General features: G+C 31.4%; 1 protein-coding gene across 4 annotated transcripts in view; it reads left to right on the top strand.

Moving 5' to 3' along the window:
* Positions 1-18230, top strand: part of Wdr17 (WD repeat domain 17) — a 93207-nt gene that overhangs the window by 54557 nt on the left and 20420 nt on the right. For all 4 annotated transcript variants that reach the window (XM_071610517.1, XM_027927112.3, XM_071610516.1 and 1 more), the window contains 10 exons: positions 798-889; positions 3325-3407; positions 5157-5243; positions 7582-7746; positions 10186-10388; positions 11437-11586; positions 11681-11811; positions 12107-12232; positions 13311-13466; positions 16546-16610. In XM_071610517.1, coding sequence (XP_071466618.1) covers positions 798-889; positions 3325-3407; positions 5157-5243; positions 7582-7746; positions 10186-10388; positions 11437-11586; positions 11681-11811; positions 12107-12232; positions 13311-13466; positions 16546-16610 — 1258 coding nt within the window. The remainder of the gene's footprint in view (positions 1-797; positions 890-3324; positions 3408-5156; positions 5244-7581; positions 7747-10185; positions 10389-11436; positions 11587-11680; positions 11812-12106; positions 12233-13310; positions 13467-16545; positions 16611-18230) is intronic.

Here is an 18230-nt window from a genome sequence, read left to right as displayed (position 1 = left end):
ACATAATTTCTTCCAAATTCTAGAATATATACCCCAAGAAAAGAAAAAAAAAACTGTAAAAAAATTTGGAAGTGATTTGAGAACCCAAAGGGAGCAATAGAATAAAAATACTAGAAATATGATGACTTTTAATATTCATGATAATTTATCACAGGGTATTCCTGCATGTTCATACTTCCAGCTAGTAGATGACAGCTGTTCCTTCCTTCTAGTGGGAAGAAACCTCTACTTTCATTGTCTTGCAAAAAATACTTAGGTCCTTGACCATCTGCTAACTTAATAGTAGTTTTATTTTCACAGATATATTTTATTTCTTAAAAATAGAAGGTATTGTTTATGCTTTTGAAAAATATTTTTTCATGTGATTTGTTTACAAAAGTATTCTCCTCATTACTAAAATGTTATTAAAGAAGAATGAATAGCCATTAAATATATGATAATATTGAGGAACTATTGATAATTTTTGTGGTTTAATTATGTTAGTTTGTTATTGATAATAAAACCATCCATGTCTTTTAGATATATTTATTTATTAACCAAATAATATGATATCAGATATGTTCCAAAGATGTCCAGTAAAGGATAGATGAAACAGGATTGACTATATTTTGATAATTGTTGAAGTTATATAGTGGATACATTCATTGTATTCTCCTCTCCAGATTTGATGCATTGATAAATATATGCAATTATAAATAACAAATCTCAAGTTTTACATTAAAAAAATTACATATTTGAAAGGACTTACATTTGTGGCACATATTTAATATATAATGTCTAATGTATTATTTCCTAAGGCGGCTTGAATTGTATTGCTGGGGCAACTTCCCAAAATGGTGCTTTTATCTGGGATGTTCAAAAGGGCAAAATGATACAGCGATTTAATGAGGTAAGCTATGTCTACCACTACTAAATAGCATGGTATCTTATACTACCTATTTTGTAAATGTTTTCTTTCTTAATCAACAGATGATAGCCTGGTGGCATATTATTCTGTCAATTAGAGGAATATGCAAGGAGGTATTCACATGCTAAAATTCATTGTGAGAATTATAGCTAAGACATAAAAATTCACCTGAAGTCTCATTACAGATTCAAAAGACTGTTAAGTCATCCTCCACTAAAGCTAGACAAATATTAAATAATGAGAGGAAAACTAAAATCAGAAGTCCCAAATTATAGTCCTGGTTCTGTTTTATTGTCTTGAATCTGTTTTTCACCTATAAAATTATAAAGTTTTATTCCATAATTTCTTTAATTTCCTCAGTCCTAAATTCTATTATTGCATGACATGCTCTAAAACTGGCCCTTTTCCTGTATGTAATGCCACAGATTGTATTTATCCTTAGGCTTAAATTATCATTCTGTGTTTTACTGAGTTCCATTAATACTTGAAAAATTTATATGATCTCATTGTAATGTTGTGTATGATTGGGACAACAGGAATAGGATCTAGCATTGTCTCAATATCTTGAGATTTAATTTATTTTAAACAATTTCTGTTGAAGCTTATTAAATATATAATGCCTTGGGAAATTATTTATTTATTTGAAACTTTAAAACCATTTATACAAAAGACTCTTAATACCATTAAGGATGGCATTTCATAGCCTTGATCTCCCAGAGGATTCTATAGTAATGTAGCAAATGCATTTATGAGAAATTTTTCTAACCACCAGTAAGCAATTTTGTACTTAAACAAAGAAACTTTCATAAAGATGATATGAATTATATCCTTCCCTTTCTCTAAATATAATGAAACAATATTCTTTCAGTTCAGCAATGCCCCAACCTGTTCCCATCATCAGAACAACCTATCCCATAACAAATAATGAGATATAAAAGAAGTGAGCAGGAAGATGAAAGTTTTGATCAAGATTTTAAATGGTATCCTTGCTTAGCAGATTTGTTGATTTCTTCTTATTGCATCTTGGCACCTTTTGACCTAAAATATCTATCCATTAACACTTAAGAAGTTCCAACTAATTCTAGCAACTCAGTCTCATAATATCAAGCATATCTCTTAGGCTCATTCAGTATTTCCCCAGCACTCAATCACAGTTAAGACCAACATCAAAATTACCTCAAGTCCATGTTATAAATATGAGGAAATTTAAAGCTAGCTTTAATTAACTAAACTATATGAGTCCCCACAAAAGAAATGCAAGAAATTAGCCATAAATGCCCTTTTCATGGAAAAGAAAAATGAAGTTCTCTCTACCCCTCAAACTAAATAAATATATGGACTATATTTTTTATGTCCACTTGTATAAATTTACTTTCCTTGATGCCCAAAGAGGTAAAGACAAACTGGACACTCCCTTAAGAAGTGGAATCTGTATATTTTTAAAGCAACTTGAAGATGCAAAATAAAAATAAAAAGCCACTTTAGCCAGGTGCAGTGGTGCTCACCTATAATCCCTGCAGCTCAGGAGGCTGAAGCAGGAGGATCTCAAGTTCAAAGCCAGCCTCAGAAACTTAGTGAGGACCTAAGCAACTCAGTGAGACCCTGTCTCTTACAAAAAAAAAAAAAAAAAAAAATTGACTGGGGATGCAGCTCAGTGGTTACATGCCCCTGGGTTCACTCCCCTGTACTAAAAAAAAGACACTTTAGTTTTTCCCTTAATGGCTGTCACAATTTAAATCCTACTTACATACATATAAAATAGAAATATTTTAAATTTATATTTAGAAATGGACTGATTATAATCTTTACTTATTCATTCATCACACAGTTAGTGGATGGCATTCCTATGTATATTTGTGTTTTAAAATTCTCATCCCACCCCTAGACTATTGCCTTGTCCCAGAATGCAGAGGAGCAAGTAAACATAGACTGATTTATTATAGGAATAACTTTAAGTCTCCTTTTGTAATTAGTAGTCCTTTTGCGACTTAGAAGGGTGACCCAGTAATAATAGTTATTTGCAATATTTCTTATACTATAATTGTAGTAGCTTGTTTTTGAAAGCAGACACATATATATCTTCATCTACAGACTGGCATTCACATGAAAAGACATTAAGCACAGCTTAGTTCTATGGATAACTGAAGAAGCAGATTTTGACTTTTCAGTGGTATTCAGCAAAATAAATAAATAAATAAAGCCACCCAATATGTGCCTTAAACATGGGATTTGTTTAAGTGTGACACCTATACACATTCTTAAAGTATATATTCAGGTTTCTGATATTGACAAGAATGTCTTTTAGTATCACCTAGAGTAAGTTCCTAATAGAAAAGCAGTACTTGGAAGAAATAAGTAAATAAGAGAAAAAAGGGGTGAATTATTTCTTATTGATAGGAATTTTGCATTTTTTGAAGCATGGAAAAAATGGAATATTCTGCATTGCCTGGAGTCACAAAGATTCCAAAAGAATAGCAACCTGCAGTGGTGATGGGTTCTGGTAAGTACTGTGTGTGATATTATGAAATTATCCTATTTATGAAAGACCCAGTTGATCATTCCAATTGTATATCAGTGAGATCTTATTTGTATAGCTATACCAACTATCATAAATATTATTTACAGGTCAGTATAGGCACCTACTATATTGCTGTGATTTATCATTAACAAATAACAATCCAATGGTATTTTAAAAATGAACCAATCATTTGCATGCTAAATAAAGATGTTACATGAATTATAGCTAAAAGACTGAATTGCCTCAAGGAAACTTGAAAGACTCATCACATTTTGGGGGAAACTTTTGATCATTTGGGGGAAAGTAGTTCAGGAGACATCAAGTGCTCTAGAAAGTTGTTCACAGATTTATTATTTATAAAAGTTTAAAACATCTTTGTCAGGAGAAACATGGTGATGTAAGTGAGAAGTTCATTTTTTTTTAAAGAGGCTAACTTCATTGATCCTGTTTTTCAGAAATGTTCTTTCTTAATTCTGTTAAATCCCAGGAAAAATTAATTTTTTATGTAAAAAAATACAAAACTACATAAGAATTGACTTGATATTAAAACTTTTTTTAAAAAATCATATTATGCTACCTTTGGCTATTTGCATAGTAATCTTTGACAGATATAGACACTCAGGGTTGCTAAGAAGACATAGAAGTTTGTCTTGTTGGATTTTTCTAGACTAAATCCAAGTTTCCTATCCTCAGTTTTGAATTTTAATAGAGAAGACAAAAGCTGTGTAAACAAAGGATTCTTTACCGAGAAGTTAAAATTCTTAGAATTAATAACATTAGTTGATGGGTTTCATTAAAGGAACTATTTACAAATTGGAAGATGCTAAACTGCAAAAGATACACATGAGAATTTTTGACTAAGGGATACATCGTTAAGTTTGTCATGTATTTTCAAGGCATTAGTTATTTGATAAATGCCATATTCAGTAACTAAACATTTCTAAGTCTTCTTCACCTGACTCACTAGGAACCCCAAAAGTTTTGGGAGACCTAATGTCATTTAAGAGTGTCTTTTCCCTTTGGAACTTATAATACTTTAATTTACACAAAGCTTTTTCCCCCCTAATGGAATTGATATTCCTTGCATTGTGACAATAATAGAATAGGGTACTAGAGCTTTTTAAAATAATTAAATAATGTAGACTCCTTTACAGGAGCTAAGAATTAGGGGTGTTCTCTGAATATCTCATTATATAACTGAGAATATGCTATCAAAATGTTATAACTTATAGGTCTTAGTGTAATGGTTATACAACCATCTTTATAAACGAATACTATAAATCTCAAACCACCTAATTATGAAGCTAAAAGTCTAATGCCCATGTTAGTTGTATCATTATATTTTAAAATGTATTAAGTTATATTTTTCCTCAACTAAAAAATAATTCCCCAAACAAATTTATCACACTTAATTTGCTTCAAGTGAATTACCATAATTAATATTATCTGTACAGATGTATTTGTAACTGGCAATATTATTTATGTAGTACTTTTAAATGTTTCTTTTAATTTGCAAAAACGCTTCTATCCTAGAATTCCATCTTTGAAACTTACAATTTTGACTTTGTTCTCTCAAATAATGTACTTAGAATGTCCTTTTCTTATTAACAAATTTGCAAAAATGCTTCTATCCTAGAATTCCATCTTTGAAACTTACAATTTTTACTTTGTTCCCTCAAATAATGTATTTAGAATGTCCTTTTCCTATTAACACGTGATAATGAATTTCAGTATTATCCGAACAATTGATGGTAAAGTACTACACAAATACAAACATCCAGCTCCAGTGTTTGGTTGTGATTGGAGCCAAAACAACAAGTAAGTGTTTTTTGTTTTTTTTTCCTGAAATAAGTAATAATCTTATATCACAGATTTTAAATTACCATGAAATTTAGTTTTATTTCCATAGATAATACTCGTCTCTCTTTTTTGATATTTCCCTGCCTAGAAAATGAGAAAGAGCTTTGTAATTGCTAATTTATTTTAGCTGTTTTTATTTCATAAAGTTTTTACATGGAAATTCTGATTTACTGCTCTCAAGACAACTTTCTGATACTTTGGAAAAAAGCATACTTCTAATAAGAAAAATAGAAATAAGTCCACTCTATGTGTGGCTTCTACCATAGAAATGTGCTCCTTTCTCTAATTTCTTTTAGGTATCTCTGCAATGGTATTGTTCCATCATGGCTTCCTATTGGTCTTCACCTCAGGTTAATGGCTCTGCATTGAGTAATTTCCCAAGATGCAGAACTTAAGTGGATGGGTTTTTTGTTGTTGTTGGTGGTGGTGGTGCTGATGGTACTAGGGATTGAACCAAGGACCTTTTGCATGTGAGGCAAGCATTCTACCAACAGAGCTATGTCCCCAGCCTCCCAAGTTGGATCGTTTTGAAAAGGCATCATTGCTTAAGAGCTGAGTATATATTATGTAAAAATAATGCAAGACTTAAAATTAAATCCAAGTAAAATTTTACTAAAACTAGACCTTTAACTCACTTCACTTCAAGAATTTTGTGTTTCAAACCACTCTTTGATATGATATGGATTATATTTAATAATCCAAACATTTGACATTTGTCAAATATCATGAATTATCTTATTTTTTTTCATACTACATGTGGGAAATATATAGATAAATAAGAGCCAGATACAGTGATGCACACCTGTAATCCCAGAAGTTTGGTAGGCTGAGGCAGGAGGATTGCAAGTTCAAAGCCAGCCAGAGCAACTTAGCAAGGCCCTACACAACTCAGGGAGACCTTGTCTCAAAATAAAAAGGGCTGGCTGGGGATGTGGCTCAGGGGTTAAGTGCCCCTGGGTTTAATCCCTGGCACAAAAATACTTAATGCTTTATTATTCTTGTGTTCTGAATCAAATCATGGTATGATACAAAACGACTGCCATGTGTATTTGTTCCAGTAAATATTGAGGAATTTGTTAGCACCTTGTTAGGTTATACACAAAATAGGCTGGTGACTAGCACATTCCCCACTGAGCCATAATTCTTGCCTCTTTCTACCTTATAAACTCTCAATTTTCAGAAGCCATCAATGCCTGTCATACTCTTTCCAAACATCCCCCTGCCACTAAACCGATGATATTTATTTGCATTTTCCTTTACTTTTGGATGCCCTCAAAAGTCTTCTAAATCAATTCCAGAATTTACATTTTTGTTACCCCTTTTCCCCAGCCACCTCTGTTTGCTGATATAGCAGCCATTTAAAATATAGATCTAAGAATCCATCCTACTATTTAAATCCTTCAATAGTTTCCCAATAATTATAGGATAAAATGCAAACACTTAGGCCCTATGAGGAACCACTATAAATTGGGTTTGGTGTACTTCATTAATCTCATTAATGAAGCCTTGCTCCCCCTGCTCCCTGCATCTACTCACATTAGCTTTCAGTTCTTTGTATTGTCCAGCTGATTTTCAGCTCAAGGCTTTCACTCAAGCTGTGCCTGTTAGCTAGGATTCTACTTCCCACCACACTGTACATACCACACACCCCACCTGGGCTGGACAAAGAACTGCCACCTATCCTTCAGCTCTGAGCTCAAAAACTTTTTACAAAAAAGTCTTCCCTGACCTCAATATTTTGTGCCTTTGGATTACTTATTATAATAAAATTGGATTTTGAATTGTGTGATTGTTTGCATATTAACTATCTCATATTCTATAATGTAAGTTCCGTGAGATAATTATGTTGTCTATGTTTAGCAGAATATTATTAACAAAACACTGGGTTGCAAAACTTTATTGTCCTTTGAAGAGATAATGTTCAATAAATATTTGTTAAATATGAATAGAATTACATTATATCTGAAAAATAAAATAGTTCAATAGAATAGCTCCATATTCTTATTTGTCTCTTTTAAGCATTTGGGCAGTTGGAATAAAATTTAATTTTCATGCAATATAATTAGTTGTTTAAGAAACACTGAGAAAGGAATTTTTTCTATACTGGTACAGTTGCTGCAAATGAGCAGTTAGCATAATTATATATGATGTTTTTATATATGTAAGGTTTTAGTCTTCACAAAAGAAGCAGACAATGATTTCTTTAGAAATTAGAAGTATTGTACATTTTTTAAATTATTAGTAGAGAATAATATCAAAGTTATCATATTTTAATGTTCCATGGATGACATTTCAGAGACATGATTGCCACTGGCTGTGAAGACAAAAATGTGCGTGTCTATTATATAGCCACCAGCTCAGATCAACCATTGAAAGTCTTTAGTGGACATACAGCAAAAGTTTTTCATGTTAAATGGTCTCCCCTGAGAGAAGGAATTCTTTGCAGTGGATCTGATGATGGGTATGTATTTTTGGATTCTAATTTTCTAGTACTTAAAATCATAAACATATTTCCCAGAGATGCACATATTTATATGATCAAATTATATGTGGGTATACTTTAAATTTGTGCTTAAAAAGCAGGTAGCTAACAACTGAAACTAAATTCAGTAAAAAAATGTTAAATTCTTTTATGCTTATGGTATCATTATAGTCATGGCTTTTATTTTCTTGTATATTTTGCTTATTATGAATGCTTATTTCTAGCATACTGGCAAGAAAATAAAAACAAATTTTAAAAAAATACATAGGAAAAGGGAAGATCTGAAAAAAACTATAAAATTGAAGAGTTTTTAATAATGTTCTTATATTTGATATGAAAAACAGCTGTATTATTTCATCAAGAATGAAATAAAACTAATCATAAATTTTAGCATGAAAAGAACATTTTAGAAATGAGATGGACTTAACATTTTTCTCTATTGGTGGCAGTTTCTAACATTTTGTCCATATTTTATATTCAAAAAAGATACATTTATACAGAATGGTATGTTTAATCATTACTTGAAGATGGGATAAATTTGCGTAAGAAAAAATCTTACTTTTTATCAGTACAAGTCAGAATGCATAGTATCCATGGGTTTAAAATTAAATAATTAAGCATTTTCACCTTAAATTTCTGGCATAAATTCAAATTTAATAGAAGAAACACTTATGAGATTTTGTGGTTTATTACTTAAAATATTATTTCAAATATGGTTATTATTTAAAAGTGAATATTATTTATGAAATTATTCCAGTCTCTCAACATAGACTTCAATGTCTAAATTCTGTTCCATATGGATAAAGGCATAATATTAATTATTATCTAAGGATTATTTTCAGAAAGACAGCAGTAAGCATTTTATTTATTTATGGTAGTGAAAATTGAAAGGCTTTAAACTAAGATTATTCCATTAGTATTAACTGTTTATATATATAGTTGTTATTCCTCACTAAATTTATCTAGCACTTTTAAATAAAGGTAAAAATGTAAGGAAACTATTAATTACTAATGTATTCAGCATAGCTCACAAATACTATACCTCATCCTGGGAATCCTAGACAATTCTCATGTATAGTGGGACATATAAAAACCTTTCTTATGTTCATTCAGAAAACATATATGACTTCAAAACCTAACTGATTCCTTTCATGAAAGGAAGGACCCCATTCTAGTGAGTCCCCAACAATAGCATTTGATTATTTTGATGGAAATCAATTTAACATATTCTTATCTATGAAAGCATGATAGTAAACTGTAAATATTTAAATGTTAACCTATATAGGAAACTAGCACCAAAACTTGTAGGTTATAATATGTTCAGATATACATTCATCCCTGAGTATTCATAGGAGATTGTTCCAGGATACTACATGCACACCAAACTCTGAATATTGAAGTCCATTATAATCTATGGACATGTTCCAATTATACTTGAAGTCATGTCTGGATTGCTTACAATATTCAATATACTATAAATATTATGTAAATAGTTGTTGGACTGTATTGTTTAGGGAATAATGAAAATTAAAAGTCTGTACATGTTCCATACAAATGCAGTTTTAAAAAATATTTTCTCTCCATACTTGATTGAACCTGTGGATGTAGAACCAATGGATATGGAGAACTGATTTTATTATCTCATACTAGGAAGATGGGAGAATGAAGGGAGCCTTTTTATATAAAGTACAAAGATATGCTTTAAAGAAATAAAAGTACATATTGTATCTCCCTTATAGTGCAGTATAACCTTTGACATACCAATATTTTGATATTGTCAGGTTGGTATAAGTTAAAAACTTATTAGCATTTGGAGGTCTTAGGTTGATTTTGAATTCAAACTTTGATTTCAGTAACATTTGTACCTTGTGCAATTAGTAGATCCAAGTAATATCATGAACCTACTTATATTTAAATTTTTACTTGTCTGAGATTGATTCCACATTGACCAAGAATGTTATTTTACTGACCCCCAGCCATGAAGGAATGATTTACTATTTAGGTAAAAGCATAAATTTATAATGATTTTTCAGATAATATCCATCATCATATATGTATTTTTGCAAATAATTTTCATGTTGTATTTCTGTTATCAGTCATAGTTTATTTTCAGTTATATCTGTTCCGGATATTTCATTTTAAGAGAGCAACTTTTTCATATATAAATTTTAAAGCAGTATATTTGATATTTATTGCTTTAAAATGACCAGTAAAAATCAAAAAATAAAAAAAATGTTGGAATAAGATAACTCTGGCACAGTTAAATGTTCATTTTCCTCTACTATAACAAAGAGAATTGATATATCTTGATCTATAAAATGCATTTCAAATCTGCTAATAATCATTATGATTCATTAAGAATGTTAATACTTTGGATAAATTATAATTTGAATTATATACACAATATTCTATTTTCAGTTCTGTTCGAATCTGGGATTATACTCAAGATGTTTGCATAAATATTCTTAGTGGACACACTGCACCGGTGAGGGGATTAATGTGGAATACTGAGATTCCATATCTACTAATATCTGGCAGCTGGGACTATACTATAAAAGTGTGGGACACTCGGGAAGGAACTTGTTTGGATACTGTATATGACCATGGTGCAGATGTGTACGGTAAAGAGTTTTTCATGTATTTGTTATTTTGATACATTAATGATGCTTATAATTTCTGAGTAGTATGATATTTGTAAAGAAGTGTTACAGCATTTCATTTTGGAAAAAATTCTCATTAGAAAATGTTTTTATTGAAATATTAGAATATTTAAAAGAAAACTGAAGAAATTGTCAGAAATTATCAGAAGATGACTATTGTTAGCACTGTTTTTCTCTCTCTGCAGGTGTATGTTTCTGTGTACACACACATATGCACACACAATACATACATATACCCATGCACATATGTGCATATTTGGGTCAAATTTTCCCTCTTGCCTTCCTATCATTTCAGAGTTAAGTTGCAGAAAAGGGAAATTAATAGTAGAATAGATAAAACTCACTTAGTCATTCCTCTATCTGGGGACACTAAGGGAAATTTTTAAAACATATACCACCAAGTTTTTTAGTACAATTGAGCTAAGTATAGAAAATCAAATTACTTATCTTTTGCATATCATTTTATTCTCTGTTGTATTAGTTAAGGAAAGAAATTCCTTAGAAAAAGTATCCCAAATCCGGTTATTCAGATCTATATGCTTTACCTCAGTGGCCTTTTAGCTGAGGCAATGTGGGACTGCGTGTAGGGGAGAATCCTATTTTTGATATTCTCAATTGAGATGTCTTCAATTCTGTTTTCATCTTGTTAACTAGAACTTTAATCTATCCTTCTATTAATTCATAGATACCATATGCCCTGTTGGTATTACTGAATAATTGCTGCTTATCCAAATGAAATATAATTTCAGCATTTTCACACAGGACTATTTGTTTTCTAATAATTATTTAATTTTATATTCATATTATAGAATATACTAATAATTTATTAAGTCTTCTAATATTGCCAGCCATATTAATTAAAAACAAGTTGAAGTTTGATTCTGATAATCTTTCAGTTATTCACCTTCTTCATGACTTCTATTCTGCAGATATTTTAAGAATCAACTATAAATAAGATTTTTTTCCCAATGTTTACTTTAGTTAAAACAGGTTTATATTTTTCCATCAGGTTTAACATGCCATCCAAGTCGCCCCTTCACTATGGCTTCTTGCTCCCGTGATTCTACAGTGAGACTCTGGTCATTAACACCTTTAATCACTCCTTTACAAATAAATATTCTGGCAGACAGATCTTGGGAAGAAATTATCGGGAATACTGGTATTGAACATATGCATGCATTTAATTTTATTTTTAAATAAATTTTTATTTTCAGATAATATTTTATCGGAAAATTTTTTTCTCTCTTCTTCAGATTGTGTCATAGAACAAGGCACTCCTCCTCTGTTGTGTGGTAAAGTGTCAAGAGATATTAAACAGGAAATAGAAAAACTGGCTGGTAATCCTCGAGTGAAAAAATTAAGATGGTTTTCAGAATGTTTATCAGTAAGTATTATAGGAATTAAGTGTGATCCTTTAGACAAAATTAATCACTGTGGCTATTGCCAGTAAGTTGTCACATATTTAAATTCACCATCCCACTTCAGTGGACCCCTTTTAATAAAATCTCTACATTATAAGAAAGCAAATATGAAATCAGAAATAAGTGAGATAGTATGTACTTATTATTTGGCTAATTTCAGTATAGATAATCTGATTTATAGTATTTTTGAAGATGCAAAATGCTGAAAGGATTTTTGTTCACCTTTTTATCTTTGGTTATTCTATATCAACATTTTAGCCTCCAGGTGGCAGTGACAATTTATGGAACTTGGTGGCTGTGATAAAAGGGCAAGATGATAGTTTACTTCCTCAGAGCTACTGCAAAGGAATAATGCATTTGAAGCACCTGATTAAATTTAGAACAGTAAGTAAAATATGCAAATATAATATATTCAAGCAACTTTTCCTTTTTCACTATTAATGTAGGAAAATTACATTAATATACATAATGTAATTAATCACATTATGTATTATATGAGTATCTAATCACATTAATAATTATTATATTATGTGTTTTATGATTAATCATAGAAATTATATTCATATTTATATGATTAGATTGGTAAACTAAAATAAATGAACACTGAGGAGATAAATCTTCTGTAAAACCAATCATGAGAGCATGAATTATTTGAGAACAGATTAAGGTACCCATATTTTCATAGGTTGAATCTCATGACATTTTTAAGGTCACTTAAAATTCCTTGAAATGCCTTATCTTTCTGCAATTACAAGATTATTGTGACACAATAATAATAATAAGTACTATGATTTTTAGCCTCAGAGGATCTAAGAGACTGTATGCCAACATATATTGTATTAAAACTGATCATATTGGAGATTTAATGAATTTTAGTAGAGGATTATTAACTAACTCATAACTAGGGCAATATGTAAGAAAGTAACTAGGGCAATATCTAGTATCAATAACAAAATCTATACAGGGTCAGGAAAATAGAGATATATTATTTTTAATGAAATATCAGCAATTAACTATTAGAGCATGGAGAAAATCATGTTAGGAAGGTGAAAGAATTATTTTCATAAAGAGGAAGCACTTTCTTCAATCACAAACTAAATACCTAAAGACTATAGCTGAAAAATCTATTGACAGTACGGGGGTCAAAGACAGCCAGTGATTTTTTTTGTTTTCATTCAAGATTTTTGAATTTTTATTCAAGATCTTTATCAGTAGTATGTTATTTTAGACTCCCTTTGACCCCCACTCTTTCACTTACCTACAATACCTGGAGAGTATTAACAGGATGCAACTTCTCTCCCACACCACACTCCCATGCACATGCCAAAATATTATGTTTTTAAAAGTATCATATTTCATTGAAAAACATTATTTTTAATATTTAATTTCCAATGCTATGTGCTTTTAAAATGTCTGGCTCTTATATAACAAAATTTTAAAATTTTTGTTTTCTTTTAATCAGTCTGAAGCCCAAGAACTAACAACAGTCAAGATGTCTAAATTTGGTGGTGGTATTGGTGTACCTACTAAAGAGGAAAGACTGAAGGAAGCTGCTGAAATACACTTGAGATTAGGACAAATTCAGAGATACTGTGAACTTATGGTTGAACTTGGAGAGGTAATATGCCATTAAAACAAAATTATTGAGTTTAATATAGTACTCTAAATATTAAGAATACACTTAATACTAAGTATTCAAATATGAAGCTAGTTTTTTTCAGATCCAGCTGATTTCCTGGCAGTCTGATATCAGCTATATATCCTAGGACAGTAGTTAACAAAGTGAGTTCTCCAGGCTAGCAGCATTTACATCACTTGGTAGCATGCACGTCCTACCCCCGGCCTACAGAATCATACACTCAGGGGATAGAGCCGGATAATCTGATTTTGTAAGCCCTCCTGGTTGTTCTTATGCATGCTAAATTTTCAGAACCACTGCCATGAAACCCCAATTACCTAATTTGCATGCAGTAAAATCCTCCTTCTAATAAACTCTGTCGTGACTAAATTCCACGCTGACAAGAAGAGGGGTTTTCATTGAGGATCCTCTGGTGAAGAGTACTTAGAAAGCATATCGTGGTTTTTATAGAGGACGATTTCAATAGAATAAATTTTTCAAAAAATGTTTGAATGAATCTATGCTATTAAAATTCAGGACAATGGTTACCTTTAGTAGGTGGGTAGTGATTAGAATGGAACAGAGGCTGGAGTGCTTGTTTCTTTGATCCTGGGTACAAGTTGTATGGTAGATACACTTTGTAAATATTCATTGATCTTTTCTCTTTTCTGTAAATATATTTTAGCTCAACAAAAATTCTCCACCTACCTACTCTGCTAAAACAAATGTTGAAATGGTGTGGACCCAATTATCACTTTCACAACCTCTAAGTTAGTTAATTTTGTAATTATAAGGTGTGATTTAAAGAATACTTGGAAATAATATAAAGTAAAACTAAACAATGTAGTTTGCTGGGAGCCATTAGCCAAGTAGGTATGACAATTTCCTTGTCAGCGTACCCCATGTTGCAGTGACATTGAATGTAGGTGACCTTGCTCAAGGACCAAGGCGGATTAGGGTGTTCCCGGTTTAAGATAATCGTGTTTAGGGCGTTCCCAGTTTAGGTTCCAGGTTTAAGGTTTAAGATTATTCCTGCTGGGAATAGGGCGTATCCTGCTGCCTGAGTTCCCCTTGAGTTCTCACGGGATTCAGAGTATTTTTTGAGAGATAGAAGCCCAGTGGGGGTGGATTTGGGCAGAGAACGTGGATTTCCCCAGAACGTGATTGTAGATGGCTGGTGTGAGTTCCGGAATAAAGAGTTGCTGTTTGAATCTACAAGCTGTGTGGTGGCTCGTGATTGTGTGCCCAGCCAGACTGCGGCAGTAGTTACATTAAAATATATCAAAATCAAATTTAACTCACCTTTTTACTTTCCCACATATTTAGAGGCAATTAATTACTACTTGAAATAATAAAATATATCATTTAATATATTCAATAATATTTTCAATATTATTAATGTGTTTAATTTAGAGTAATGTAAAAATTTTATTATCACATAAAAAAGTAACTTTTGAGTCAAATCTTTAACAGCACATTACTAAGAAGAAAAATCTATCAAAAGGAGAAAAGGAATGAATGAGTTTTGGTAGAACAGTATAATTCTTTACTTTTCCAAGTGTGTGTGTGTGTGTGTGTGTGTGTAATTTTACACTATCTTAACTCAAAAACTTTCTCAACTAGGTATCCCTAAGAAGCTTAATAATTTATTGTTGTACAGATTCACTGATGCTCTTAAGATTCATAGAACTGTTTATAGTTTTTTTTTTAGAAATATGGGTGTGCTTGTAACTGTTTATAATCACCTCCTCAAGAATAATCTCTATTTCAATAAGCTTAATCTCTATTTCAATAATCTCTATTTCAATAAGCTTTCAATAAACTATGGGTGAAGAAAACATTTCATCTTTTCACTTATATTTTTTTATTTTGTTATTGTTCTTTCAAGTTATACATGACAGTAGACTATATTTTGACATAATTATACAAACATGGAGTTCATCTTATTCTAATTTGGAGCCCAGTCTTTTGTTTGTACAAGATGTGGAGATTCACTGTGGTGTAGTCATATAGGTACATAGGAAGATTAAATGAGATTGACTCCACTGTCTTTTCTATTCCTATGCCCCCTCCCTTCCCTTCATTCCCCTTTGTCTAATCCACTGAATTTCTATTCTTCCCCTACCCCTCACTGTGTGTTAGTATCCACATATCAGAGAGAACTGATATGTTTTTATTGAAAGAGCTTGGTGGATTCAAAGTTAATAATCTATATTCCAACATTTTTCTTCCATTTCCCCTACTATAATAAATACATTTCTCCTAAAACTTATTATAGGGTACCTTTCAGGTAACATGATTTTAAATATGTATTTTCAGAAATGAACTATTTAAAAGTCAATGTTATTTTAAGTTAATTACTAATTTTTAAGGCTTCATTGCAGTAGAACTCCATTATTTTGGAAAGCCTAATTAAGTGAAAATTTTGATTCATGTAGTGATATTTCAGTATATTTTCTCTTCATCTCCTTTTAGAACTTGAATTCAGAAAATTTCATATTTTCAAATTAGTCATAATTGGCCTTAACTGAATAATGAGCTCCTCAATAGCAGTCTAGTTTTTAAAATAAGACAAACATTATTGATTATAAGGATAGAAATGAGAATAAATTTTATAAAATGAATATGAAAAAAATAAAAAGAGAAGTAAATGGTGTATTTCTTCAATCAAATAATGTTAAAATTAAAAATTTCAGTATTATTTTGAATATAAACACCATAGAACAAATTGTTTTGATGTTGTGTTAGAATATGAGTTACAGTATTTTCTATACACTTTAGTTACTATCTTTTCATCTCCTTCCTGTCTCAATTTTGCTTCTTCTAGCCCTCCTTCCCTCTTTCTTTGTCCCTAGGTTTGTGATTGGATTTTCCCTGTTAAATACTAAAATTTCACAGATTTTATTTTACAACATGGTAATATTTAGTCTGTGTGGAATGCATTAGATAGAATACAAAAATATTCCTGAAAATTCAAGAACTCTAAAAGTTCTGTATTATAAATATGAATTCATTTAAAAGCCTGATATAAGTATAATCAAAATAGGTATGTTTTTATCCTTCTTGCCTGTGATCCTAGTGGGACAAAGCCCTGTCAATTGCACCAGGGGTCTCTGTGAAATACTGGAAGAAGTTAATGCAGAGGTAAGACCAACTGTCTGCATCCAGGTAGATGTTTTAAAATCATATGCTAAGGATGTGTAACTGATGTGATTCTGCAATTTGTATACGGGGTAAAAATGGGAGTTCATAACCCACTTGAATCAAAGTGTGAAATATGATATATCAAGAACTATGTAATGTTTTGAACAACCAACAATAAAAAAAAATCATATGCTAAAATAGAAGCAATATGTAAATGTGGTAGTGTCTCTTCAGATTTTTCTTATGTTGTCTTATTTAATATATGAATTTTTCTATCTATTTATAAAAGATTAATAAATTGGTTACAAATCATTCTGATATTCTTATATTTGTCCTTTCCTCTGATGAAGACAGAAGACAAATTTCCCCATATAAATGAAGGCAAAGGCAAACCAGAAAACATGCTTACTGATTAATATCACTATTGAAATATAAGTAAAAAGACTTTCTGAGGGCTATCAATATAATATTCTATTATTTGTAGAATCTAATCTACAGTCTAGTAGGAGACATTGAATTCTGCCATTTCTTCTCAGGTATAAGGAAGGTACTGATGATAGAGAATGGATTGACCACCGAGAAAACGTACCTAAATGTCCTTGTTTTAGAATGCTATAAACCAACAAGATTTTTTCTCAGGTGGATCCATTTCCTAGGGTTGCTGTAACAAGTTGTCACAAACTGGATGGCATAAAACTGTAGAAATGTGTCCTTCATGGTTCTGGAGGTAAAAAGTCCATAATCAATTTGTTGGCAAAATTGGTTACAACTGGAAGCTCTGGGGAAGAATCAGTTCTTTGCTTCTCTCCCAACTTTTGGTAGCTACCACCAATCTTCAGTTCCTCATGGTTTATAGCTTTAAAACCAGTCAAAGGATAAACATGAAATCCAGAAGGATTTACATATTTCCCTGGGAAAGTAGACTGTTCCTCAGCACCTGCTGCCCCAAAAGAAAGCTAAGCAATAAGCTGACTCTCATTTTCGGACTATAAGCTCCCAGAATCACAGATATTTATAGATTTCTCTACCCTCAAAACACACTTGTGAAAGTTACTGCTCCCACTTACTCATTAATAAAGTCTAGACAGCAGCAGAGACTTATTTCATAAAACACTGTTTCAACCTCAGCAAAAGCTTAATTTTATGCCATTTAGGAACTAAAAGCGTGTTAAGATAGCTAGAGTACAGAAGCCAGCATTGGGCGTGGCGCCAAGTGAAGGAGAAAAAGGTAGTTAGGAGCTAAATGTTTGGGGGTTTTGTAACATGTTAAGCTTTTTCTTTTTCTTTCTTTCTTTTTTATCCTATGAGCAACTGAAGACATTAAAAACTTTAAACAGAGTAGAAAGTGACCTGATCAGAATTTCATTTTGAAAGTTCACACAGGCTAAAGTATCAAGAACAGATTAGAGGGGCTGGGGATGTGGCTCAAGCTGTAGCGCGCTCGCCTGGCATGCGTGCGGCCTGGGTTCGATCCTCAAGCACCACATACAAACAAAGATGTTGTGTCCACCGAAAAACTAAAATAAATAAATAAATATTAAAATTTAAAAAAAAATGAACAGATTAGAGAAGGTCAATAGCAAATATGAGGAGACGAGTTGAAGAGCATGAGAACAATCA

The sequence above is a fragment of the Marmota flaviventris genome, chromosome 3 (genome assembly GCF_047511675.1).
Source record: "Marmota flaviventris isolate mMarFla1 chromosome 3, mMarFla1.hap1, whole genome shotgun sequence".
NCBI lineage: Eukaryota > Metazoa > Chordata > Mammalia > Rodentia > Sciuridae > Marmota > Marmota flaviventris.
This window is presented reverse-complemented; position numbering and strand designations above follow the sequence as displayed.